Genomic DNA, 25,820 nt, shown 5'->3' with positions numbered 1-25,820 from the left:
TGCTTATTAAAGAATTAAAACCATATTTTCCATTTCATTATGAAAACAAATATTTGTACAGAAAAATGTACTGTTTATCTTAGAATTCGATCGACACCAATCTGTGGTTAGCTTCTCTTACCCTTTAATATAGCTCCATCTCTAAAGCAAAACAAAGTCTACATGAATTTGCAAATTCTCCCAGCTTCCCCAAACTGGTCTCTGCACAACACCACCAAAACACTCTGCCTCAAACCAAACTGAGACTTGATGCATAGCTTTGGTTTCTCAGGCATTCCCTTTAAGAACAATGGATTTTTCGATGAGACAGTATGATTTGGGATATTGATTTTGGAGGAAGTTGAGAAAGAAGAGCCCAATGTATCGGCATCATTATTATTAGAGACACCAATAGCTTTCCATCCATCAGCTATGAGTTGCATAGTTTTCCTTGTGGGAACAACATTCTTCTCTTCCATGTCTTTCAGAAGCTCTTCCGCTTTCCATGGCTGTCTCGCTTCCCCAAATCCCCATATAAGAGTCTCGTAAGTAGTCAAGTTAGGCGACAAACCAACGATTCTACACATTTTGTTATATACCTGCATTGCTTTCTTCATTTCACCCGCGCTGCACCAACCGCTTATGATCTGTGTGTAGATCACTACATTTGGTCGAACACCAAATTTTCTCATCTGATTCAAGATTTGCTCCGCTTTTTCGGGCTCTCCAGCTCGAGCATACCCTTTGGCAAGGATACTAAATGCATGAGTGTCAGGATCTATTCCTCCTTCCAACATATCTCTATAGATCTCTTCGCATCTTTTCATATCTCCGACAGAGCTCCATGCATTCATTAGAGTGCTAAATGTTACCACGTCAGGTTTTACCCCGAATTCTTCCATCAGATCCACCACCTATCATTTTAACATGCCCGTATGTAAGATTAAAAAACATGGCTATAAATGAAATTATTGAACAGCTTATAAACTATAAAGCTCACCTCGCCAACTCCATCCATGTCTTTGATGTCAAGAAAGCCTTTGATTAGTGAGTTAAAAACAAAGAGATTTGGATGAACTCCAAGTTCTTTCATTCTATAGAAAAACCTCAGAGCTTCTTCCATCTTGCCCTCTTCACAGTAGCCATTAACTATGGTACCGCAGGTACGTACATTTGGTTTAACTTTGTTGTGTAACATCCTTGGTATGATCATATCCTCAGCTGTATATGTTGACCCGACCCGCGCATATGCTCTTGCCAATGTGTTAAAAGTTACTACATCAGGTTTTACCCCATAAGATTGCATCTTATATACAATGTTCCATGCTTCTTCAATCTTCCTCTGGTTACACCAAGCCTGGACAAGTATGTTACATGTTCTGTCATTTGGTTGGAGCATCTCATCCCGTAACATCATCTCCAGGAGTCTTGAAGATTCCTCTAGCTTACCAAGTTTTCCATATCCTTTAATGAGAGTATTAAATGTACTTGTTGTGGGTTTACATCCACTTTCCTTCATTTTTTCAAAGATCTTCATTGCTTGATCGAGATTTCCAGACTCGGAAGAGGCGTTGATGATGGCATTGAAGAGAATGGTGTCGGGTTTAAGGCCATTTTTCTCGACTTTAGAGATAAGGGAAAGGAGAGAGTGGAAGTGCTTCTGACGGGTCAATGCAGTTACAAGAGTGGTGTATGTGATGATGCTTGGCTTGTGGCCTTCCTCAATAAGAGTGTTGAAAATGGAATGTGCCTCTTGTGGTCTCCCTCGTTCTATCAACCCGTTCATCAGTTTGGTCCTTGAACGAACATCGCCACAAGTAGTACCACCTGAACATATCACACAAGGAAATGACCTCAATTGCACTCTCCCATCCTGTGAAGCAAAGGCATACGTTATCTCAAGCTGTCTTCATATACAACCAAGCAATAATAATATAATAATATACGTTATTTCAAAGACGTTTGATATTGTTGAATCAGATCCTCTACTTTCCACATAGCAAGACTCCCCTGTCAGTTGTAAGAGCACTCTAACCTAACACAGGTACGGAACCTAGGTGATTATACCCTTTCAACTCAATTATCCAACAGATCTCAGGTTAAAAAAATGACTCACTTCAGAATCGTTAAAAACAGCTTCCACATCAGCCAAATTTGCTTCATTCTTCTCTTCAAACACAGCTGGCTTGTAATCTTTCTTGAACCACACATCTTCCAAAATCTCTGGAATTGTGATACGCTGGCATGTTAACACACTGTCAATTAGTTCCACCTTTGAAATTTAAGGACGAGTATCGATAATATATCTGTAGATGTTTTAAATGAGAAAGTTCTACAAGCAGGAAACGGATAAAACATCCGCTTTGTATGAATATGACGTGCATTTATCTATGGGACTAACAATTGCAGGAAGGTCATAAACTTCTGAATATTTTATAGACAAAGTATAGTAGCTCTTTTTAGGCAGTGGAATGGAAAGAAAAGGAAATAGTCAGCAAGAATCGAAAAAATAAGCAGAGACAATTAAATGTACACTTTAGACCAACACTACAAATAAATTTTCCAAAGATAACAACATGTACTTTGCCTATTGGTCTAAGAAAAAAAGAGAGAGTTGAGATTGTTGAAGTTCGACAGAAGAAAATAAAAGAAGGATACATTTAAAGCTTAATAGCAGTGGTACAACAAAATATCTTACAGTGATAGGGTTTGGATCCAAGATTCGGACGATCAAGTTCTTGGCACCAGAAGAGGGCCAAGTAGGAAAACTGAATTCAGCAGATGAGATCTGAAAAAAAAGGACAAAAATGCAGCATAGAAACACGAATCACAGATAATGGTGAGGATGAAGCCTGAAAAGATATTACAATGTTTTTACCTTTTTGTACAACGTCGTGAGACTAGAATCCTCAAAAGGCAAATAACCAGCAAGTAGCACAAAGAGTATCACTCCACATGACCACAAGTCTGCCTTTGCCCCATCATAGTCTTGATCAGTAAGAACCTTGGGACAAAGTAACAAGGAAGCTATCAAACAAATGGAGCAGCAACTGGCATAAAAAGCCACATGACGAAGCATACCTCAGGAGCAGCATAGTTTGGAGTTCCACATGCAGTGTGATGAAGGCCATTTCCCTGCCAAAACCAAGCAAAGAATCTAGAAAGATTACTGTTACGGATCTTAATAGATATTTGTTAATATAATCAATGAAAACATCATTACTGAACTTCAGGCACACTCATTAGAATAAGACAAGGACAGATCCATAGGAACTCAGGTAGACCAAATGATGCTTAAAAAAAAAAATCAGTGGTTACCCCGACTTGTTGGGACAAGGCACTGAATCCAAAATCAGAGACTTTCAGATTTCCTTGAGCATCAAGAAGCAAATTTTCTGGCTACATTGAAAGAAGTAAAGAAGAGAAAATTTAGGCATCAATTAGCTGCAATTAAAAGAAAACCACACTGCAAACTTGGGCCAAAGAGTTACCAAAAACGTTTCTTTGTACCTTCAAGTCTCTGTGGTACACACCCCTGCTGTGGCAATAATCAACTGCGTTGATAAGCTGCTGGAAGTATCTCCGTGCGTCGTCTTCATTCATGCGCCCATCAATTTTCTTCACAAGTTCAAATTGGTAAAAAACCAAAATTAATATATTTTCACCTGTAATATACAGGAACTTCTAAGCTGAGCATGAGGCATTTAATGCATGATTCTTACACCAAAGGATATATCAGACACAAGTTGAGGCCCTTGGGGAGGAAGAGGGAACACTCACAATTTTTTCAAAAAGCTCTCCACCACTGATGAACTCTAGGACAATATACATCTTCGCCTTGCTGGCCAAAACCTGGACAACATATGCCAAATTATTTTGTTAAAAGTTAGCTTTCCAACGGATTTGCTTCGATTCCAAAGAGCTGTTAATTCCTGGCTAATCAAAGGAAAAAGAGAGATACGTAGAGAAATGTCGGGGGCATGAAGATAGACCTCATAAAGCTGAACTACATTTGGATGGTTTATCAACTTCATAGTAGAAATATCTCTCTTAATCTGTAAAAGAAAGTAGGAAAGACCCACATCATACTTCCGGATTGAAGACAGAAAACTACATTTGACTTCCAGGAAATGTAAATGTAAACGGGCATATCAGTGGGCAAGGGAGGAGACATGAGAAGAAAAAAAAGGATGCAAATTAGAAAAGAGAATTACTTGATCAGCCATCTTATGGTTAAGAACCTTGTCTTTATCAAGGATCATGAGAGCCACAGGTTCTCCTGTCTCAGAATGCCGAGCAAACCTCACTTTTGCAAAAGCACATTCACCAATGGTTCTTCCAACCTCGTACTTTCCAACCCAACGCCTGACCTTTGGCTCACTCATCACACTCAGAGCAGAGTTCACCACTAATCCCCACAATCTGTTTCTTGAAAACGTAATCTTGATGTCAGAACCTCCTCTAAAATAATATACAGAATAGGAGAGAGTATTGATATGGAATACATATAGTTCATGCAGATACGCGTATGTGCACACACATCCAAAATTCTACATTAACGTATTGCAATGTGTATACAACCAAAAGCAAAATTCTGAATTCAGAGTCCTGATACACGTTAACAAGTAACCAAACTCTCCAATTTACCCAATAATTCTTCGATCAAAGGAAACGAAACATGGAAAAGCACAACGAAGCTTCGGGGAATACACACACCTGCTGCGAATTGGCCGGAGAAAATAGGAAGCAACTAGAGTTGAAATCGCATGCAGCCCTTCCCACAACACTAGAGTTGGCGAAAAATGCAGAGAGCAGAGGAGTTCGAGCAAAGTAATCGGAAACAGAGTCTCTCATAGTCAATAGTTAGTTGCTTGATCCGTCTCATTAACTCGGTCGATGCTTCTTTCCGCCATACCCCCATCGTGTGGCTCGCTTTCACTCTCCTTATTTCTCTTTTATCTTTTTTCTTATCCAAATTAAAAACATTCAATTAGACGACGTGTATTGATGAGGAAGCCTCATTAGTCATTACACATTTTTTTTTTGTTTTGATTTGTTAGCTTTTTCCAATTAGACAAGCATGTTGTAAAGAAGACATTACTAGGAACGTATTTTACAATGAGAAGGGAACAAGAAAAATCGCACTTTTTTTTTCTTTGTTACAATGAGAAGTTTTTTGTACATAAGCACCACCAAACCAAGGTAACACAGAGGTTAATAAACTCAAAGTTGGGCACTCACGATGATCAAAGAACAGGTTTCACATACTTGACTTGAGAGATGGATTTTTTTTATAAAAAAAAAGAGAGAGAGAGAGAGAACAATGTGGCATTACGTTTTGGTTTTTAGGGCCGTGTGAGTGGTTTGTAGAGGACAACAGTTATGTACTTAGACTCGAACCTGTGGGTTAAACCCAAAGCTACAATGGATTGAGGTGTCCACCCTTGCTCTATGAACACATGGTTAAGTACCACATGTTGCGGCTTTGTGGCTATGGCTGTTTCTTCTGTTGTGCCTAGAAGTGTTAGATGAAGCTGTGGTGGCACCACCAGTGGCTCTTTTGCGTAATCTTCTGCTGCTGGAAGGGTTTGACCGTAGCTATGTTCAGGTGACGGTGGCGCCTCAAACTCCACTATGCTTTCTGGGTTTTCTGGCACAAAGTTCTGCATAATCATTGCAGATACAGTTACACAGTAAGTTGAGATTGGTAGATTAGATTTAACATGAAAACAAGAGATAGGAAATTACTTACATGAACATCGAGAACGTTACAGACATTTCCCACTTCATCTGATACAAAGGGTAAATCTGGAATGTATTTGGATTCACCGTCGACAATCACCTTGTAGTGGTATATGCCAGATGGAAGAACAAAGAGAATTGAGTGGTCTTTTCCAGACTTCTGTAGCTTCTTCCTAAAGAATGTAAATATATTATGCTTAGTACACATATACATTATATACGGAAAGCTCGAAAGCAAATATTTGATAAACATATCAATGTATACCTTGATCTCCAATTGTCCCATGACCCTTCCACCGCCACATCATTACCTCCCTGGTTCCATGTAATGATCGTTGGGATTCCTTGCTCTGCGGGATAATCAAAAACTCTTGGAGATTGGTTCCATTGGATGTTATTAGGAGAAGGAGGAGCGTTGTTTGCCCTCTGCAATGGAGCTACGGGAACCTGAGGTAGTAAGCACATAAAATTTAAGCTGAGAGATTTTTTCAAAACAAAGTGCGAGAAGAACTGGCGAATGTTATACAACATTATATCTACCATCTGACACGAAATGCAGCCATTAGGTACACATGATATGCCTAAACAATGGAAGAGGTGACGCATAGGTGAGCAAATGTTGTAAGAAGTTAGGTGGAATAACAATGTGCGCTGAAAAGAAAAGGGGTGGAACAATGAATATAGCAAGCAAGCAATAGAATGATATATTTACTATAATCTAGACATGACCTGATTACCGAAAGATCTTACTATTCCCACCAAACCGTGATAAACCAGGTCAATTTTAAAGGTTTTCCTTCACAGGTGCAATGAATCATTCACAATTTAAAAAACGAGAAGAATGAAGAAACAACCACAATCTCTCATTCGTTCAAGTAAATTCAAGCTGCGTGTTTACAGTCAAAAAGGGCTAAGAAATGAACAAGCTTGCCCTCCCTTTCAAAATGAAAGCAAAGGAACATTACACAAAAGACTCACGTTGAGACATACCAATCAACAAAACGGTATTAACAAACAGTAATGGCCGGAGAGCAGGAGGAAAATCAAAATTATTAACAGAAACCTAGAGCGACAAGAATTACCATCCAATCTGACTGGTATAAACTTTTCTACACTAGGCATGATATAACCAAGACAACAAACAAGAACTTCCCTAAAAGCAGATTTGCTAGGAAGACTAAGCCTCTCCCTTTGCCAAAACGAAGGGAGAACAAGTTGTTCACTTCTTACCAGAACTTTTGACATCTCAAGAACCAACAGACTAAATCCGAGTCAAGTCCAACTCCATAAAACAAAAGATTCCACTCACAAAAGTGCTTAGACTCAGCAAAAAATCTCTCTTCACAGAGACATTACACAAAAGATTCACTAGGGTACATCAAGACTCAAGAATCATGACCGGACTAGAGAGTGGCAGGAAAAGGCAACAGCTAGAACACCTAATGAACATAATAAAGACTGGTAGAAACTTTTCCACAGTATGCATTATCCCAAGATACTTTAACATAGATAACAAAAAGAAAAAAGAGATTCCTTGGTACAGAATCTCTAAACCCACCTACAGAAAAAGCCTTAAGAACAAGAAATCTAAACCTTTCCCCGCTGACAAACCTAAGGAAGAACAAATCAAAGTAAACAAATAGAGTTCACTCCATAAAAAAGCTTGAAGCTTTTGTTCTAGAATCCTAAGGCAAATCCAAAACGAAGAAATGTCTCAATTAATGAGACATATGAAAAGTCAAGTGAATATTCTTAAACTCAACCAAATCAGAAGGAGGAGAACTCTTGGACGAAAACTTCAAACAATGTTTCAAATCAAATCATCCAAAACATCAAATTCAACGATTAAAACACACAGAAATAGAGAGAATCGAGAGAGAGAGAGAGAGAGAGGGAAACCTGAGGAGCGAATAAGAAAGGAGATGGAGATCGAGCGGGACTTCCGGGAGGAGAACTGCTCATAGAGTCTGGAGAAGGACGACGATGACGACTGCGTGCAGAAGGATCGCCGCCGTTGGATCTCGCCGAAGATGAGGTGACATCTGCACCACCACCGCTAGTGACGGCGGAGGCGTCGTCTTCTTTGCCGTTGGCATTTCCCATCTGAAAACCCCAAATCAATTAAGTGAGAGAGAGAGAGAGAGAGAGAGAGAGAGAGAGAACCAGACGTGAAGAAAAATGGAGGGAGGACGAAGGGAAGAGGAGATAATATAAAAACGACCCTGATGTTAGGAGTTAATTACGAGGAATGCCATCGGTAGTGTTAAAGAGATTTGCATAAAAAAAAAAAAAAACCTCTGAGAAATTATTGTAAATCCGTACCAAATGGATAAACGAGTGACTTGGCGTCCAAAAAGTTGATAATTATCCTTTTTTTTTTTTAAATGATATTTATTTGCAATCATTGAGAATGAACTTATTCATCTTTTAGGATAATTTGCTTTTTTTTTTTTTTAAACATTAAAAACTTGTAAAGTTCTCATGAAAAATAGATATAAGAAATTGGAGAACATATTGCATATTCGTAAAGTTCATCGGAAAATCACAGAAATAAACTTTTGCTTCCAATGATTGGTATGATATCTCACACTCCGTCGGAACTAGTATTTGTTAAAATGAAATAATTAGAACTACTGTATTCTTTTCTGTAGCTAGAGTTGATAATCCAAAATTAGGTATGACTCTTTATTGAACAACAACACTTGCAAGGTTGAAAAGTGCATCATTGATAAATGCGTGTGCATTCATTAACAAATAGTATTACACTAGTGTGAATAAGTGAATTATACTCTGTTTGGCACACACTAATACTGCAAACCGTATGTTTTTTTTGGTTATTGTCATTGATTACAGAATAGTATAATTATGAAGTATGTTCAAAATTAATTGGTGTTTCTAGTGGTATTGTGTTGTCCTCGACTAATTAACTCCAAATTTAAGTAGGATATTGACTCAAAGCTATAGAACTTAATAACACCTTGTGGCCTAAATAAATAATTATAATAAAGAATAAAAGTATGAAATTTATTTATCACTGACGAGTTATGCAATGTAATTTTTTTGTATTAGTTATAGAGGTAATCTTTAAAATTGTAAGAATTACTGACGAGTTATGCAATAATCTTTAAAATTGTAAGAATTCTTATATTGCTCTATCATTTTTTTTATAACATCAACTCTATAATTTATTTTGAGTTTTACGCCAACATCATATCTTTTTAAAACAATTGTATACTATCAGTAGTACTTGAAATATATATATATATATATATATATATATATATATATATTTTTTCTTTGAACAAAACAAAGCTTACTTTCATTCAAACAAACAAAGTAGCAAAGTTAAAAAGGTTTAGAGATTTCCAAGACAAAGCTTGATAACAAAATGAAGCAGCAAAAGTAAAGATAGATAGGTCGACAATCATAAACCAGAAATATTGGAGGCTTGAGCAAAGGTGTATCAAACTGCAAGCTAACTCAAGATGATCCAACGCCACATTCGCGGAAGCAGCGGTAATGTGGTAAATGGTCCTTATCAAGATGACATTGGGACGTTGTGAAGGTTTCCATAGCCTAGAGACACGATGGCTTGAACTGCTCAGTGGTAAGGAGAGTGGTTGGGGGATTAGGTTTGGGAAAGGCATGCTTGAAGAGGATTTGATAACCACACTCCTTGGAGCAATGGTCATAATGCCGAAACTCTCAAGACTTTGGCAAAGGGGAGCAACCTTCCGGACTTTGGTAAATTGTAATTGACAAAGTTCATGGTACATGGATGGTAAGGAAAGAAGAGTGGGAAGGTTTCAGTAACCTCCTCTTTTTGGAGAGGAGATCATAATGTCGATGTTCCTAGAGCTTCTGGTTTCAGAGCATATGTAGCAGCTTAGTGCTTGTTGTAGTTTAGAGAGCAACTGAAATAGAGAGGGTAGGTTCAAGAGGTACCGGTAACCATGGCTCCATAGGGCCAAGATCATAATGTCGGACCTTCTCAAAAACATGTAGTAATAGGTAGGGATCCTAACCAACTCTAAGGGCAAGGTTCTCAAGTACTCTTTGCAACAACAAAGCATCCATGTTCGATTTTGTTCCAGTTGCAGTCTTCAGATAACTGACTTCATGAATCGAACCAAGATTAAGCTATGGGAAGACAAAAAAGGATTTGTGATATGTCTATATTTTGTCTCTCCCTAGCATATATTTATCATGCATTTAGCTAGGATAACTCATTGTTTTGCATCATTTTCTAGTCCTTTCTATACACTTTGCATTTCTAGGTAGTTCTTGCATCATCCTTGCATACATTGTGCATGTTAGAGTATTTCAGGTATCTCGGAGACGTCAGGAATGCATCACTCGACCCATCCGCTGCACAACACTCCCAGAACCGTCTCTCGAGCCAATCTCACAACACTCCCGGAATCGTCTCTCGAGTCAATCTCACAACACTCCCGGAACCGTCTCTCGAGCCAATCTCACAACATTCCCGGAACCGTCTCTCGAGCCAATCTCACAACACTCCCGGAACCGTCTCTCGAGCCAATCTCACAACACTCCCGGAACCGTCGATCGATCCACCCCGTTCGAGCCGTTCCACTCGAGTGGAATTTAGCTTTCGACGTCTTCATCAAAGTTGTAGGGAATTGAGTTACCTTTCCAACGCCATTTATTTCAAGCCAATCGGAGGTGTGGTTCAAGAGTTATCATCATTTTAGTGGATGCGTATACACGTAGCTCGAGCCAAAACCACTCTGGATCGAGCCAACACCACTCTGGTTCGAGCCAACATCCCTCCACTCCACCCAGTCTAACTCGCTCGAGCCAGACTCACCACGCATCACTCAACCTCACTCGAGTCATCTGGGTCGAGCCACTGGACGCACACCAACTCGTTCGCACATGTCAGGAAGACGTTCCGTCTTACACGCTTCAGGAGATTCCCAAACCGACTTTTCACCTTGTCGTTTTAAGTTTTAGTGATTTACATGTTTTTACTATAAATATATTTTGTTAAGTCTTGGCTGAGGACATCTTTTATCTCGTATTGTTTTTCTTAAGGTTTTACCTAGCCACCAGATACGTTCTCATACTTTGTAATCCGACATCTTGAAGTTTATTGAGTATTTTGCATTTGATTTCTTTTACAAGTTGTTCATTTCATTTTTATCTATCTAAGAATACTTGTTTCAATATTTTCTGGGTTTGCATCCTTGATGATGATTTTTCGGATCTGAGTAGTGTGGTAGTCCTTGAGGATGGGATATATTAGGTGGAGGATCTCAGGATGTAGAGTGTTTAAGCTTTGATTTGTATGATTCCCTTCTGGACTAGAGTTAGAAATACTTATTTCTCTCTGATCAATTGGAACTAGGTCTTAGACATTTCCGCACCCAAAAAGTGTTCGATGAAATGTCTGACCAACTAGTGCTATAGACTTATGTTCCTAGCCTAAGAGATTAGTTGTCTAGGATGTTTGTTGACGTGAATGAACTTGTTTTTCATGTCATGCTTGATCATGTTTCTCTAGCGAGAGCTAGGTTTGGAAGTGGTTGAGTTTGAGTAGCTTCTGTCAAGAGATTGGATTAGCTAAGAAGTGATGTTCATTGTTTAGAGATGGTTTGCTTGGGACATGTTAAGCACTTTATAGACTAGGATACTCCACTGACATCAATTACTCTCATCCTTAGGACTTCTTTCTTTCTAATTTTTCTTGCATTCCTGAGACTGTTTCGCTTCTTGCTGTTTAGTTTATGTTTAGACTCGTTTCCGTTTTCACTCTTGTTTACTTCTTGGCATACATTTTCGTTTCTAGCTCTGAGGTTCATTTTCGTTTTGCATTCTGATTACTCTAGGATTGTTAGACATAAAACCACTTTTGACTTGGCTTGACTTGTGATTTCTTGATTGCATCTTGAGTGGTAGCATCATCCTATTTGGATTGACACCTTAAGTACTACAACACATAAGGTTAATTGAACCTGCTAGGATAGACACACAAAAATCCTAGTATCAATTTGGAATAAACCTGGAATCATGAGGTGCAACGGTTGGGTCTCGGGGTCTTGTCAAGATCTTGTACGGATCCGGCGTCAACACAGAGCTTCTGTCCAACTGTGACCAAGCAACACGCTTGGTGAAGGAATCTAGATACGAGGAGCAGAGAGATGATGAGGTTGACTTCAAGGGGGCGTGACAGAGACAGACGACAAGATTACAAGGGCTTTGTGAAGTCTCAGATCTGACTTTGTAAGGCTGGAAGCTTGTGAGAATCACCTCGCGAAGAGCAACCACCGGAAGAGACGAAGGGAGGGGGGGATTGAAGCTGAGCATGACCGGAGTCGCAGAGAAGAGACTCGATGAAACCTTCGGTGTGTTCATCATAGAACCAGATATAGACGAACTTAGAAGGAAGAGGAGAACACGGGAACAACGAAACGATGTCCCAACGGCACCGATTGGAGTCGACGCCGCCGAGGGAAACAGTTTTGGGGAATGTGTCTGAGAAGCTGCTAGGGCGAACAGGAGGTGTTTAATTAAGAAGTTTTGTACTTGAAATATCTTAGAAAAACATTTGTCACTTAAATTTGTTTTGTTAGAAACATTATCAAGTAAACGATAAATTTTCCATTAGACACCCCAAGTAGGAAATGTCATTTCAAGAGACAGAACAAAATTTCATTTATATCTTGATCAGTCGTTAAATTATGTTTCTTCTAAGATTCACAAAAGCCTCATTCATCTTTGCTATAATTGCTATAATTAGAAGACTTTTTCTTTTTTTTTCACCAATTAGGAGAATTGAGATTTTTTTTTTTCACATCAGAAATCTTCGCAGATACCATTATCTAATTTAGAAAAATTTTCCAAATCCTTTCAGCTTCTAATATAACCTCTTATATATCACCCTTTTTGATCATGTTATATTCTACACCATTATCTTACTAATCACCAGCTTCATTACTTAAACCTTCATCATTTTTTCTATCTAATCCCATTAACAGTTTAATTATAATTTCGAGATTCAAAACCACGTTAATTGCACACGATTTCGTCCAACAAACATTATGAATTTCTCTAGCTATTTCGATCTCGTTTGACTCCTTCCACATCACCACATATTCTTTCTAAAATAAACATGATCGATCACTTATTTGGTAGAATTAATGGAGACTGGTCTAATGAGAGTAATACTAAAGTTTTTAGAGGTTAATTTGGTAGAAAATGATGTTTTTTTTTTTTTTTTCTCAGACCAAAAAATAATAAATTAATGTTATATGTAAGGGTTTCCCTAATTTTTTTTCTCGACAAAACAATTGAATTTAAATTTTAAATGATGATTTTATTTTCTGTAATGCCAATTTTCAAATAAGGAAAAAGAGGAAATTGCTATATACAAACTAAAAGAAGTATATAAATTAAAATTAAAATAAAGAAAAGGTAACTAGGGTTTTTGGGGTTATACGTTTCACTGTTTGTGTATCACATTCGCTTATTCTTCTTCTTAAAAGAGTGTCGCCACCAAAACACACACACTTGCCTCCCCTCCTTGAACCTCCTCTCTTTGTTTATCACATTGCTTCCTTCTCCTCCCGATCCTTGAATCCTCGTTCCGTTCTTTGATCCGATTGAATTGTTATTCGTGTTTTGTTGATCTGAGTTTGGAAGTTTTCTCTGATGATGGCGGAGACTGAGGGATCATTGGCTGATGATCGAGAATTGATGATCGGCCGTGAAGGTGGTGTTGCTGCCGCTAAGTCTCCGTGGAAAACAACCGCTTCTCCTCCTGAGACTGTTGATGCTCCTGTAATGGGAGCTGATTCCTGGCCTGCGCTCGCCGACGCCGCTCAACAGCCTCGTCCTAAGAATCCTCCGCCGCCTGCCCCGCCGTCTAAAACCATTCCGGCCTCTACCCCAACCCCTGCTCAGGTTCGTTTTTTTGTTAATGTTGTTGTTGTGCTGCGGTTTAATTTTGAGTGTTGATGGTGCTTTCTACTTTAAGTATCTGCTGTGTTCGTGATTGGTTTAGGTTGGTGATAGGGCTATTTCTTGAGAAACTTGATCGAATTGGGTTTTGTTCTCGAATTTGATGCTTATGATGTTTACGTTTGCTTGGGTTGAAAGGTTTACTAATTGATAAAAGCGTTGCATTGCATTTATAGAGCTTAAACATAGTCCCTGAAGAAAGTTTCTTGTTTGATGTTTAGGCTAATCCTGGTCAAGCGAAATCTAAGGGTGGTGGAAAGGCTAATCCTGGACACAAGAATCCATCTGGGCGTCATTCAAAACCAGGTCCGAGGAGCAACCAAAATGGTCCTCCACCTCCTCCTCCTTACCTTGTACATGCTGTACCATATCCTCCACCTCCTTTTCCACCTATGGGGCCTCCGCCACATGCTGCTGGTCCAGATTATCCATATGCTCCTTATCCTCCGTTCCCAGTTACTGGACCTCCTGTTGCAGAGTCTGGCAATGAGAAACAAGTTCAAGCTTCCCCTCTTCCACCTGTGCTTCCACCTCCTCAAACGGATCCTGGAAAGCCTTGGCCGCATCAGAGAGGTTTTGACCCCAGAAACATGCCACAAGGTGCTGGACCAAGAACTTTTGGGAGACCTCCGTATATGGGTCCAGCTCCTGGATTCCTCGTTGGTCCAGGTCCAGGCTTCCCTGGTAAGATATTGAATCTCTGTCAAGGTGTTTAAAAAAGGAACTGGCTGGGAGCAGTTGATAAAATTTAACTATTTTGCTCTGAAATATATCTAGCATTAAGATAGAGGATAACTGTTCGTTTTTGTTGTTTGTTTCTTCATTTGACACAGGGCCTGTATACTACTTGCCAGCTCCACCCCCTGGAGCTATAAGAGGTCCTTATCCTCCACGCTTTGGTCCATACCCTGTAAACCAGGGTCATCCAGGACTATCTCCAGAAAAGATAGACTTAAGGGATAGAGTCTTAAAACAAATAGAGTATTATTTCAGGCAAGTTATGCTTCTCTACAAAAAAATTATTATGCTTTTAAAGATATCTAGCTTATTCCTTATTGTGCCTCTGGGAATTTTATATTTTCCATGCCTTGAGTCCATCTTTACTGATTATAGAATTGGCACCTCAACTCACTGTGCTTACCTTTTTTTTTTATTAATTCCCTTTTCAGTGATGAAAACCTTGAGAATGATCATTACCTCATTTCCTTGATGGATGAACAAGGATGGGTTCCCACAAAAATTATAGCTGGTTTCAAAAGGGTAAAATTTGTAACACGAGCTTGACTTGCTTTCTTTTGCATTAGTCTATTCTGTCATTCGTGTTTAGAACAAATTTGTTGGTTTTAATTTTTCTTTTACTCTTGAATTGCAGGTTAAGGCAATGACCATGGATGTTGATTTTATAGTCTATGCGTTAGGATTTTCTAATTCTGTTGAAGTGCAGGTTAGACTACCACACCTTACTTATTTACCGGTTTAAATGCCAAAGTCTTGCTTTTGTTAATGGGTTTTGGTACTAACACATGTTGGCGGCTTTAGATTAGCTTCTTTATTTAAAAAAAAATTGTTTCTTTGAATACTTTGTTTTCTCTGGTTGTATTGTTTATTTCTACCGTGGTGATGCTATCACAAAAAAAAATGGGTGAGAGTTTTGTCTCTGGATAATAGTTTAAAGAAGCCCTCTTTGATTATTCTAACCTAACTCAGAGCATGATTGGTTTCAACAGGTGTAAGACCTATATTTGTCAAAGTAGCATAAAATGCTGGTACATCTATCTGTTGGATGATAATTTGAAATACTGGTACTTTTACAGGGTGACAAGATGCGCAAGCGTGACAAGTGGTCCGAATGGGCTCCTCCATCTAAAAAGTCAGTCTCTTTGGAGAAAACTGGAGACAGTGACAAAGGATCCCCAGAAAGTATAACAAGCGGGGATAACTATGGAAATTCTTCAAAGGGTTCTTCAAAGCCTACCATGCGCGACTTCTCTTCAGAGGTAAACTTTTAGTAGAGACACATTAAAAATGCTAATGTAATTTAAGTTTTTGCTTTAATCATAGCTTTTCCGTTCTGATGTACAGGGATCTCGGTCAGCAAGAACCAGTAATTACAAAAGTGTTAACCTGAAATCATCAGCAGATGAAAAAAGAAATGTGGATGACTTGTCAAACGATTTTTCAAACACGTTTTTGCTTGACGAGGAATTAGATCTGGAGCACAGAAGCCCGAGAAAGAGTGGACTGTCGAAAAGGTAGTGCGTGCACAACTTGATTACTCCTGATATTTGCTTTCTGCCCTCTTTGTTTCCAATATGTCTTGTTTTTGGATATGAATCTGAAACTGCATATATAAAGTACTGCAGTTTATAAAGTAATGCTCCTTTTGGGAATTAGTTTTGGTTATTGTAACAGCTGGTTTATTTTGCTTTGTTTCATCATTTTGTTTTCTTCTTGTACTTTTTTTTATTTTGATTTAATGCAACTTAGACAACAACAAAAAAAAAAAAAATTTCTCGCCTAAAAAAACATTGATGACATATATATATTTTCGGTTGATGCTTTTGGTTGATTTGACTTTTTGTAGCATTGAGTATGAAGATGATGATATGACTGTTGATGATCAAGATATTCAGAAACTTGTAATTGTTACCCAGGTATTACACGGAACTTATTATATATTTCCTTGAACTCTGTGTTGGTGAAATCAATTATTCATGTTCCGTTATATGCTGGACAGAATAGTGGGAAAAGTGATGGCACTGGAGTCGGTGGGACGAAAGCAAAAAACATTCCTAAGGAGCTTGCCTCCACAATAAATGATGGTCTTTACTACTTTGAGCAGGTTAGGAATCTATGGCTTGGATATAATATGATTAACCTTTCTGGAGTTCAATTTCTAATAATCACCAATGGAAACAGGAACTCAAAAAGAATCGATCTGGCCGTAGGAAGAACAACTCCCATTTGGATAGCAGAGATGGGAAAATTAAATCTGGGGGAGGATTGAACAATAAATTAGGAGAAAATTCTGTAGCAAATGATGGAAGTGAAGAGCATGGAATCATCACTTCCCGGAGGAAGCAAAGTAGAGGAACGCACAAACATCATACCGCCCATGCTCGGAGGTTCTTTTCGAGTAACATAAGAAACCATGGAAATATATCAGAAAGTCCGCCTAGTAGCTCCATTGGATTTTTCTTTGGTTCTACACCACCAGACAGTCATGGGTCTGTATCTTAGCAATCCATTATATTCCCTACTTATTCATATTCTTTATCCGTTATATATCTTATTCTGTTTTTATTGACGTTTCACAGCCCTAGGCTTTCGAAATTGAGTTCATCGCCACAATGTACACTCCCTGGAAGCAGTCCACCTGTGGGCTCGTTACCAAAATCATTTCCACATTTTCAACATCCAAGCCACCAACTGCTGGAAGAGAATGGATTTAAACAAGAAAAGTAAGTATGGTTATTCAGTTAGACAACTTAAGTTTATTGTATGGAGCATTATTCTTGGGAGGATAAGATTGTATCTTGAGGCTCTCTGTTCTCATTCCTTTTAAATGTACGCATAGGTACTTGAAGTATCGCAAGCGCTGCTTAAACGAAAGAAAGAAGCTGGGTAGCGGATGCAGTGAGGTCAGTTTCATGTTTACCTCCTTTCTATGATTTTTGGCTCTCATCTTGCTCTTCAAAAGAAACATGCAATAATCTTTACATATGGAGTTTCTCAACTCATTCTTTTACATTAGTCTGATTGGAGATCCTAACCCCTAGTCTGTGAATTCTGGATGTTATCTATGCAGGAAATGAATCATTTGTACCGATTTTGGTCGTATTTCCTTAGAGATACATTTGTCTTGTCTATGTATGAGGACTTCCAGAAGTTTGCTCTTGAGGATGCAGCTGAGAACTACAACTATGGGTTAGAGTGTCTCTTTAGGTTTTATAGGTAATACATACTTGTTAGACGTGCTTCTGTTTTTCCATTTTTTCACTGCGGATCCAGTGTGACTAATCCAACTAATATTGCTCTGCCTTCTTTCTTCAGTTATGGTCTGGAGAAGCACTTCGATGAGGACCTTTACAAGGACTTTGAGCAGCTATCGCTTGACTTCTACCGCAAGGGAAATCTATATGGCTTGGAGAAGTATTGGTAAGTGATCGTTTATCACGGAGTATGGTTAAACAATAACGTTGCTACTGAATTCCTGTTATGGAACTGTGATTCTTGGTGATGTCTCTAGAGATTATGCCGATGGAGAGAAGTACGGTTATATTAGATGGGCTTGTAGTAATCTAGGTTAAAAGATGTTTCAACGCACATAGAAAAATGTTGTGTTGGTTGTGCTTTAAAGGACCTAATTATGTCTTTTTGTGTAGGGCATTCCACCATTACCGAGGCAAGAACGAACCAATAAAGAAGCACCCTGAGTTAGAGAAGCTACTGAAGGAAGAATACCGTAGCATAAAGGATTTTCGAGCAAAGGATATAATCACCAACCAAAAAGACAACAAGTCTCACTGATGGATGTGAAGCAAAGAAGCAGAGAGAGATATATGTTGTTACTGCTGAGCAAAATGGTGATTCAATCTTGACCTAAATTTTTGTGTATCTCTTCTTCTGGGGAAGAGACCAACAAGTGAAGCCATCACTCTGAATTTTACAGGATATTTTCCTTGGTGGTGTTTTCCTTTTTCTGGGATTATTCTTTTTTGGATTTTGGATGCAGGATCTCTCTCTCTCTCTCCAATACAAACAGAGCTTTGACTGAAGAGGCGTTCATCTACACTGAGTTTCGCCCTCTCCCCCCCCAAAAGTTGTAATCTTTTCTTTTTGTACATATTAGGGATATTTCATTTTCTAATTTTTACTCAATTTTGAAAAGAAAAAAAAAAAAAAAAAAAAAAAGAAAAGCAAAAAAGAAAGGATGTGTTTTGTAGTGTCTGTAGAAACAATAAGAGGTGTTTTACTTTGACATTTTTATTTAGACGGTAAATTTTTGTTTGTAAATTTCTGTGTTCTTGTAGCTTATAATCTCATATTTGGCATATGTCGATATTGCTCTGTTTTTTTCTTTGTTACTACTCAAGTACAACTCCTCAAGTTATTTCGGTCTCCGGTGGTCTAAATCACTTAAACAAGTTAGATTTCTTTAGACACATTTTTGTTTGTTCCTAATAGTTCTCATGAATTTGTAATTTAACTGTAACGCTCATGTGTTCAAAACGAATTCGCATTTTACCAACATTTCTACAGTAATGAAAACTTTTAGTATATTTATTGGTTACTTGAGAAGAACTTTTCACTTGGTTTTAATAAAGGGTTTGTAAAATCTCTGAAAAAACCTAGCCCTTTAAAATTACTATTCAAATTACAGATGAAATTTACCGGTACGTTCCAAATTCACAAAGACTACTCACTACTCAATAATAATATCTGATAGACGTTAAAAGTAGAGATACTGAAATGTCTTAAAACACCAAATTTGATTATAAAGCTTAATAAGATTCAACTAACAACGCCCAGGAAAAACAGACAGAGCATAAAGAGTATTAAAAAGAGAATCAAAGTTGAAGGGTCGACGAAAAACAAAATATGAGACATCGATCCCAGAGAAGATTTAAACAAAATAGGGGGCATTTAAATTTCGTGGACTGTTCTCCATCAACAGAAGAACATGGAGGTTGCAACCTTACCATGCAGCTCCGGCATGGGAGGCACAGGGACAGCCCCAGGTGTGGTGATCCCGCCATGGCTGCTTGAAGTCTCAGACATCTCTTCATACTTCATCACCGTTCCCATTTGCGCAGCTGCCAAATGAGCATAGCAAATGGGTGCAACTGCAAAAAAACAAAGAAACTTTAAAATTGAGATATTGCACATAATGTAACTATCAGCAATCAATACATAAAAGATGTGAGCATTACCGACTGAGATGGCAGTGGTGCTCCTCTGGTAGCTACAAATATCAAAGCAGACAATTAAAAGATTATTGTCAAAGTTTAGAAGACTTTGTAAAACCACAAAGATACCAATCAGACAAAGACTTCTAGTTCTTACACATAGGATAGAGAGTGCACAAGTTCTTGTAGATCATCTGTTGCAAAACCAATCTCATCATAGAGCACATGGTAATGAGTTGGCCTTGTAGTTCCCTAACACATCGAATTCAATAGAAAAGTGTTAAGTTTTATTCATACTGGATTCGATTAGAAGACTTATGTAGGAGTTACTTACAATCATCCCCGCATGGGCACAGAGATAGAAATCATTGTTGCGTGGGTGGCAGATCTGGCTGTCAATTATTGTTCCTGCAGGCAGACACCACGTTTCAGGTCATTTGAAACGCAATAACCAATATAAAATCATGCACTGGTGAAATGGCCATTACCTGGTGGAACATTATCAGGGCCTCTGCTCTGAAAAAACTTGGTGTGGTGGTTCTTCTGGGCAACAATCACTGTAAATTTGGGATTCCAGTTTTCATCCAGAAACTTACATGCCTAATAATATAACCACAAAATCAGGCCAAATATGTGCAGGATACACTAAATAAACCGTGTTTGTGTAACTGGAAAGTTCCAGAACCATAACCGGTACCTGCATCATCTGATCCAATTCAATATTAAGAACTTGATTGAACTGAGACTCACTCACACCATCCCTACATGTATATTGGTAACAACAGTGAGTTAAAAAGTTGAATTCTAACTTTTACATGATACCTTAATAGATTTAAGTCTACCTGAAAATGATGATGTGCTCTGGTTTCCTATTCCCTGAACTGAAGTAAAAGTCGAGCAAGAGCTCCCTGTAAACAGTAGGTAAATCTCTAAATTACACTGGTGTCCACCATACTTAAAAAAGGATGAAAGAATATTGTTCCATTCACAGGGCCCTAAAATAGGATTAATATAACAAAGCTCTGCCCAGAGCAATGAAGATAACATTCCATAATTTTTACCTGAACATTCCTTCATCTTTGTCAGAGACAAGTTTGAAGAGATTGTCAATCATTTCCATTTTGCGTGATTGTGTGCGTACACATGCCTTGTATTTTGAGATGAGTGGCCATTGTCTGGAGCTCACAACCTATGATTTCCAAACACAAATACCAAGTTATCAGAGCCGTTGCCAAGAATGAACACCCAACACTAGATGAGAGTAAGAATGTCCTCTCGATAAACGCACATTGAAAGAGATCATAAGAAACAATTACAAAAATCAGTATTACCGCAGCAATTGATGGTATATCAGACATTCCCGGGGAACCATGGGATACATCCATCCCAACAATGATGGTAGGGACTTGGGTTACTTTTGGCATTGCTGGAGAGCGCTCCATAGCAAGCATAGAGTTCAATCCACCAAGCTACATATACAAAATAGAATTCAGTTCAGCTGTAAGCCTGTAAAGTCATTAAAATATGTCCTGAAATTCTAATTGAATGAAGTCAAAAATTTCAGAGACTACCTTGGCATTTATCTTTAGAAGAACATTGGTGAGATACTGATCGTTCACTCTTGTAGGAGCAATGCACTGAGTCACAATTCCAAGATCAACAAGATTCTTTTTCTTCCAAGGACCTGAAAATTTTCAGACACGTATATGAAAAGTTATGCATTTGCAATCAATGGGAAACAAGCCTTATTCAAGAATGTTAAGAGATATGTACCATAAACATCAGAGTTTTTCCTTTCAGAGAGTATGCAAAGAAGGAACAGAGGCTGCCCTGGGAGTATGGCTTTTATCTGCTCAAACATATTCTCCACTCTCTTAGTAGCTGGTGCATTCCTAAACTGAGGATTTTCAGTAATGACATCCTTGAATGGAGGCTCTACGTTCTGGGAATATAAGGGGGAAAAGGGAAGAATTAATAGGAGTTGGGCATATAATTTTATTTGTGAATACAAGGGGGAAAAGGGAAGAATTAAAAAAGGCTTACAATTCCTTTCGCCTGTCCACATCTAATCAAGTCACGAATGAGCCCATTTGTATCACAACGAGCAGAGAAGTTCACAACAGCCCATCTAGTAACCGTCGTTGGCTCAACAAGTTTCTGCATTAAGGATTTCAGTTAGTAGTAGAGGTCAAACTATTCCAAGTAAAGCAAGAGATGAAAAAAAATCTAAGCACCTTATTATTAAAGTTCCAACGCCCATTGTTTGGCCTTAAGTCCATTCCATTGCCCACTTTCAGCTGTTTGGAAGCAAGGACAAAGATGTTAAAACAACCAGAAGCAATAAGGAAAAGATACAGCAATAGAAGCAAGGAGAGTCACATTTGGTGTTGGTAGGATGCGGCCCTCCACTTGGGTGAAGTTAGACATAATGCTGACACCACTATCTTGCAACATAGGGTCAGCATTATAATTGCTGTCTTTTAGACCCTGTAAGATAAATCAGAACATAAATCATTATAAACAGAAAAAGCTTCAAAGTCTCAAGGTTAATGAAAGAAGACTTACTTTGGTTAGAGAAGCCATTCTTTCCGGTGGCTTCTGCCTAGACTTTTCTACTAGCGCAGCCCTCTGAAAATTGGTAAGTGATTTTGTGTATCGTTGTAGGGACACAAGATCACAGAACTGCAAACGTGAAAACCAACAAGAATTGTCATAAATAGTTACATTAAAAATTGTGGGAAAGCAGAAAACAATAATGCACTTAAAATTACCTCAATGGGGAAGTAAGTGGGACGCTTCGGCTTACCAACATTGATGCAAGGAAATTCAGCTGAAGATCGCACATCAATGTTACGTTCCTTATAATAGTTGAGCACTGTGATCTCAATCTCCTCAAATTCTCCCTTGTCGTTAGGTCTCCTCCATGTAAACCTATATCAAATAAGGACAGATATAGTAGAATGAACTCAAAGCATTATAAATGGTGAAAAAAAAAAAATCAGATGAATTTGTATTAGAATGAACATACATCTGATCTTTGCATTTTTGCTCACTTAGGCCGCTGATTTTATATTCTCTGTTTGATAGGGTAACTTTGACCCTCAGATTCTTGAGAACACGTTTAGCCTATTAGAAAACACTAGGTGAGTACTTCTCAGAGATGCTAATACATTAGTCAGATATATTACAGCATAAAAGAATATGATGTACCTTGTTCCAGTCCACACCAGATGGATCTCTCTTGTTCTGGTTTGCAAGTAGGAATTCAACCACAGGTCCAGGTTGTACGATCATGGTAGTTGAAGTGTCTGAAGAAAATCCAAAGCAAATAATCAAAGTCTAGCAACCAAATGTTACAAAGAAGAATGTAACAACATGAAATCTTAAAAATAATCACCTATATTCAAGGACAAGCCTCCCTGAGTAGTTCTGAAACTTGAATGAAAGCCTCTGCAACCACTGACACCTCCACCAATTGGAACAAAGTTTTCCACATCATTGTGGAAAAATGACTGCCGAACAAGGAGGCAACCCCTGCAAACAGAAATGGGAATAACATAAACGATCAAGCAAATAACTTTTTTTTGAAATACAAATAAATACCCAGAATTGAACTTACTGCTTAGCTGCACTTTGGCGCAAAATAATATCCAGCACTCTTATAGCATCTTGAAGATTCTCGGTCTCCTTCCCTTGAAGAGCGCTTGCAATAGCCTGCATGGGGATCTTTGCAGCATAACTTATCTCAACCATGAATTTCTTAGATTGGGTGGGACGCCTTGATCTTTTCCTATCAGCGTCGTTTCTGTCATTTCCAGAGTTATTTCTGCAGATAAAGAGGATATCATAATGTTATAGACTTGGAAGAAAAGGAAACAGTAAAGAAATTTTACAGAAGGATTCAAATTTCACACCTGCTAGAAGGTACATCTTCAAGAACAACAGAGAAGTCAAGTTTGTTGCTGGGAAGAGCACCAACAGTGAAGAGAGTCTTCTCGCCATCATAAGCAAAGTATTTGAAACCCAAATCACTCTGATAGGTATCCTGAACTTTGTCAAGAATCTTTCTGCCTATACCTTTAGCCTCCACTGGACGGCCATCTTCATATGAGATAGCAACCTTTATCATCCAAGACAAATCCAAACATTATCATTTATCCCAGAGACTAGACAAAAGGAATAGCTATAGGTAGAAACAGGATTAAGTAGAGGACACAATAATATGTAATACATACACTGTAATGAAAGAAGTAACCGGTTGGTTTGTTGAACTTGACACCAAAGTGATTAGTAAGAAGAGGAATCTTCTGTCCTTTGGTCCCGCTGCCTCTAGGCCGAGCCATTGGGAGAAGAACGTTCTTTTTGACAGGCACCAGTTCAGGGACAAAATTTGTTGGAACGAGAGGTGGAGGAGGTGGTAACCCTCCATCTTGCCTTACGCCACTCCCACTCGCTTCATCAGAATCCATCTCTGAGAGTACAAAAAACACAAGGGTCAGAAAAACAAAAACACAGCAACAAAAATTAATGGCAATGGTAAAGCATGAACGCTAGCTACAAATATTCAACAGAACAACAAACCATGGATTCAGATTTCATCATGTCAAAAAAAAAAAAAAAACAAAGCAATCGTCGTCACACAGTTACTTAAACGGTTTAAACCCAGCAGATAAAACATGCTCCAGGAAAAATGGCAAAAAAAACGAGCATTCACACAAAAGCACTGATCAACCCACACATAGTCTAACAGAGCAATAACGATGAAATCTACAGATCTAAAGAAGAGATTCGTCAGCAAACACCATTACACCATCACAAACAAAACTCAGATTTCTCAACAACAACAAAAAAAACCATTAGCGTCATGCTTCAAACGACTAAAAGCAAAAAAAAAAAAGAAAGGGAAAGCAAAGAAACACAGATCTTAGATCAACCAGAGAAAACCTCAAACAAGCATATAAGGAAGATATGACATAAACAGTCAAAATATGGTGAAGAAGAAAGAGAGATGTACGTGCACATATATATATACGACCTAAACGAAACAAAAATCGTCAGCTAAAAAGCGAGTGTGGGTGAAGCCACACCTAAACCAGAGAAGAGAGACAGAGAGAGAGAGAGATCTTAGGTAGAGGAGACAAAGAACACAGAGAAGCAAAATAAACCCAGAAGATTTTTCTCGGGAAACTTCACCGAAACAAAAAAAGCAAACACGCCAAACAACATTTATTTTTCCCTAGGTTTCTCAACAGATAGAGATCAGAGAGAAGACCCCCAAGGAAAAAAAAAAAAAAAAACCCAAAAAATCCAGTGACCTACAACATGAACAAACACTACTACGATCCCCCATAAAAAAAAAAAGCAGAGAAGCTTTATGAAACAACAACAACAACAACAAAAACAGCCAAAAAAAAAAGTTGAAAATCACAGCTAAACGAAGACGACAAAGAAGACAAATCAACACTAACAGACTACAGAGAATAAATCTCATAAAAAAAAGTCAAAAACCAAAGAAACAGCCAAAAAAAAGAGCAGAAAATAACAAGTTTCGAGCGTTTTACAGCAAAACGAAGACGACGAAGAAGAAGACAGATAAACACTAACGAAGACGAATTCTAACAAAAAAAAAAAAACCGAAGAAATCAACAATAATGATGCATGGAAGGTAGAAATCGAAGATCCTAACAAGATACATTGAACGATTTCGACTGTAAAACAAACAAAAATCATATACCTAGTCGTTTCGTTGTTGTGCTGAAGACGAGAGACGACGAAAACTACACAGAGCAGAGCAGAGCAGTTGAGAGAGAGAAGAGAGAGAGAGAGAGAGAGAGAGAGAGAGGGAGAGCTTTTAGGGGAAGAGGAAGAAACGGAGGAGAGGAAAAAGGGTTTCTTTTTTTTTTTGGGGTTTGGGGGTTCACTTCCATATATATTAACTTTAGAATATATATATATAGAATATTAAATTATAAAAATAAATATAAAAACCCCGTAGACACAAACAAAAGCGTGTTATTAATTTATTGATTAAAAGGGAAAAAAAATACCATATTTTTATTAATAAGAAATAGTTTTGGTGAATAAAACGGATAATTACATGTTTGTTTTACTTGGAAACTATGGAGTCTACAATAGAATCAATTAATCAAATACTTATTATGGAGTATAATAGTCAAAATTGTTTAGTGTGAAGCTTTTTATAACTTT

General features: G+C 38.2%; 4 protein-coding genes across 16 annotated transcripts; 1 reads left to right on the top strand and 3 right to left on the bottom strand.

Moving 5' to 3' along the window:
- Positions 1 to 6: 6 nt before the first annotated feature.
- LOC104706473 (pentatricopeptide repeat-containing protein At5g21222) lies at positions 7 to 5,047 on the bottom strand. 9 transcript variants are annotated; one of them, XM_087462514.1, is made up of 13 exons: positions 4,696 to 5,047; positions 4,194 to 4,401; positions 3,972 to 4,034; positions 3,760 to 3,831; positions 3,490 to 3,597; positions 3,298 to 3,378; positions 3,061 to 3,114; positions 2,858 to 2,983; positions 2,678 to 2,767; positions 2,096 to 2,218; positions 980 to 1,852; positions 579 to 893; positions 7 to 496 (listed from the first exon to the last, which is right to left on the bottom strand). In XM_087462514.1, exons 2-13 carry the CDS (start codon positions 4,362 to 4,364, stop codon positions 464 to 466), a joined length of 2,109 nt encoding a protein of 702 aa, XP_087318640.1. In that variant the 5' UTR covers positions 4,365 to 4,401; positions 4,696 to 5,047; the 3' UTR covers positions 7 to 463. The 9 variants fall into 9 exon arrangements, with proteins under 9 accessions (XP_087318640.1, XP_087318641.1, XP_087318642.1 ...); XM_087462515.1 differs by having other exon boundaries at positions 4,194 to 4,407; positions 4,696 to 4,975; XM_087462516.1 differs by having other exon boundaries at positions 3,702 to 3,831; positions 4,696 to 4,975.
- Positions 5,048 to 5,105: 58 nt separating this feature from the next.
- On the bottom strand, positions 5,106 to 8,056 carry LOC104706469 (SNF1-related protein kinase regulatory subunit beta-1). Of its 2 annotated transcripts, none has more exons than XM_010422664.3 (4): positions 7,621 to 8,056; positions 5,987 to 6,168; positions 5,732 to 5,894; positions 5,106 to 5,642 (listed from the first exon to the last, which is right to left on the bottom strand). In XM_010422664.3, the coding sequence occupies exons 1-4, from the start codon at positions 7,822 to 7,824 to the stop codon at positions 5,325 to 5,327; spliced, it is 867 nt and encodes a 288-aa protein (XP_010420966.2). In that variant the 5' UTR covers positions 7,825 to 8,056; the 3' UTR covers positions 5,106 to 5,324. The 2 variants fall into 2 exon arrangements, with proteins under 2 accessions (XP_010420966.2, XP_087318645.1); XM_087462519.1 differs by having other exon boundaries at positions 5,987 to 6,173; positions 7,626 to 7,824.
- A 5,093-nt stretch (positions 8,057 to 13,149) lies between these two features.
- Positions 13,150 to 18,720, top strand: LOC104706467 (la-related protein 1A-like). Of its 4 annotated transcripts, none has more exons than XR_015564198.1 (16): positions 13,161 to 13,647; positions 13,926 to 14,388; positions 14,538 to 14,697; positions 14,874 to 14,964; positions 15,077 to 15,148; positions 15,519 to 15,701; positions 15,787 to 15,956; positions 16,289 to 16,358; positions 16,447 to 16,546; positions 16,624 to 16,931; positions 17,022 to 17,165; positions 17,282 to 17,345; positions 17,513 to 17,658; positions 17,758 to 17,862; positions 18,090 to 18,290; positions 18,377 to 18,720. XR_015564198.1 is itself a non-coding variant. In XM_010422662.3 (15 exons), the coding sequence occupies exons 1-15, from the start codon at positions 13,396 to 13,398 to the stop codon at positions 18,232 to 18,234; spliced, it is 2,478 nt and encodes an 825-aa protein (XP_010420964.2). In that variant the 5' UTR covers positions 13,150 to 13,395; the 3' UTR covers positions 18,235 to 18,720. The 4 variants fall into 4 exon arrangements, 1 of the variants encoding a protein (XP_010420964.2); XR_015564196.1 differs by having other exon boundaries at positions 16,442 to 16,546; XM_010422662.3 differs by having other exon boundaries at positions 13,150 to 13,647; positions 16,442 to 16,546; positions 18,090 to 18,720.
- A 457-nt stretch (positions 18,721 to 19,177) lies between these two features.
- LOC104706466 (protein argonaute 9) lies at positions 19,178 to 25,538 on the bottom strand. Its single transcript, XM_010422661.3, has 23 exons — positions 25,348 to 25,538; positions 23,849 to 24,084; positions 23,528 to 23,733; positions 23,233 to 23,439; positions 23,011 to 23,147; positions 22,824 to 22,921; positions 22,642 to 22,739; positions 22,385 to 22,544; positions 22,179 to 22,295; positions 21,993 to 22,100; positions 21,848 to 21,910; positions 21,657 to 21,770; positions 21,387 to 21,555; positions 21,185 to 21,297; positions 20,945 to 21,082; positions 20,675 to 20,802; positions 20,456 to 20,521; positions 20,311 to 20,374; positions 20,102 to 20,213; positions 19,948 to 20,021; positions 19,771 to 19,865; positions 19,638 to 19,669; positions 19,178 to 19,550 (listed from the first exon to the last, which is right to left on the bottom strand). Exons 2-23 carry the CDS (start codon positions 24,080 to 24,082, stop codon positions 19,375 to 19,377), a joined length of 2,709 nt encoding a protein of 902 aa, XP_010420963.2. The 5' UTR covers positions 24,083 to 24,084; positions 25,348 to 25,538; the 3' UTR covers positions 19,178 to 19,374.
- Between the last annotated feature and the right edge of the window lie 282 nt (positions 25,539 to 25,820).

Source organism: Camelina sativa, chromosome 8 (genome assembly GCF_030686135.1).
Source record: "Camelina sativa cultivar CO46 ecotype springtype chromosome 8, ASM3068613v1".
Classification (NCBI taxonomy): domain Eukaryota; kingdom Viridiplantae; phylum Streptophyta; class Magnoliopsida; order Brassicales; family Brassicaceae; genus Camelina; species Camelina sativa.
Note: the sequence above shows the minus strand (reverse complement) of the source record. Positions and strands in the feature narration are given on the sequence as shown.

What these genes read in the sequence shown, in the direction of transcription:
- LOC104706467 (XM_010422662.3), top strand. Translation starts at nt 13,396, where the DNA reads ATGATGGCGGAGACTGAGGGATCATTGGCTGATGATCGAGAATTGATG. An exon ending in TGCGCGACTTCTCTTCAGAG is followed by an intron (nt 15,702 to 15,786) that starts GTAAACTTTTAG and finishes TCTGATGTACAG; the next exon opens with GGATCTCGGTCAGCAAGAAC. An exon ending in TATGGCTTGGAGAAGTATTG is followed by an intron (nt 17,863 to 18,089) that starts GTAAGTGATCGT and finishes CTTTTTGTGTAG; the next exon opens with GGCATTCCACCATTACCGAG.
- LOC104706469 (XM_010422664.3), bottom strand. Translation starts at nt 7,824, where the DNA reads ATGGGAAATGCCAACGGCAAAGAAGACGACGCCTCCGCCGTCACTAGC. An exon ending in CTTTCTTATTCGCTCCTCAG is followed by an intron (nt 6,169 to 7,620) that starts GTTTCCCTCTCT and finishes TTACTACCTCAG; the next exon opens with GTTCCCGTAGCTCCATTGCA. An exon ending in TGGGACAATTGGAGATCAAG is followed by an intron (nt 5,895 to 5,986) that starts GTATACATTGAT and finishes TACATTCTTTAG; the next exon opens with GAAGAAGCTACAGAAGTCTG.
- LOC104706466 (XM_010422661.3), bottom strand. Translation starts at nt 24,082, where the DNA reads ATGGATTCTGATGAAGCGAGTGGGAGTGGCGTAAGGCAAGATGGAGGG. An exon ending in AGGCTTGTCCTTGAATATAG is followed by an intron (nt 22,922 to 23,010) that starts GTGATTATTTTT and finishes GATTTTCTTCAG; the next exon opens with ACACTTCAACTACCATGATC. An exon ending in GTTGGAACTTTAATAATAAG is followed by an intron (nt 21,771 to 21,847) that starts GTGCTTAGATTT and finishes TCCTTAATGCAG; the next exon opens with AAACTTGTTGAGCCAACGAC.
- LOC104706473 (XM_087462509.1), bottom strand. Translation starts at nt 4,364, where the DNA reads ATGAGTGAGCCAAAGGTCAGGCGTTGGGTTGGAAAGTACGAGGTTGGA. An exon ending in ATGTAGTTCAGCTTTATGAG is followed by an intron (nt 3,832 to 3,971) that starts GTCTATCTTCAT and finishes TATGTTGTCCAG; the next exon opens with GTTTTGGCCAGCAAGGCGAA. An exon ending in ACATGGATGGAGTTGGCGAG is followed by an intron (nt 894 to 979) that starts GTGAGCTTTATA and finishes TTAAAATGATAG; the next exon opens with GTGGTGGATCTGATGGAAGA.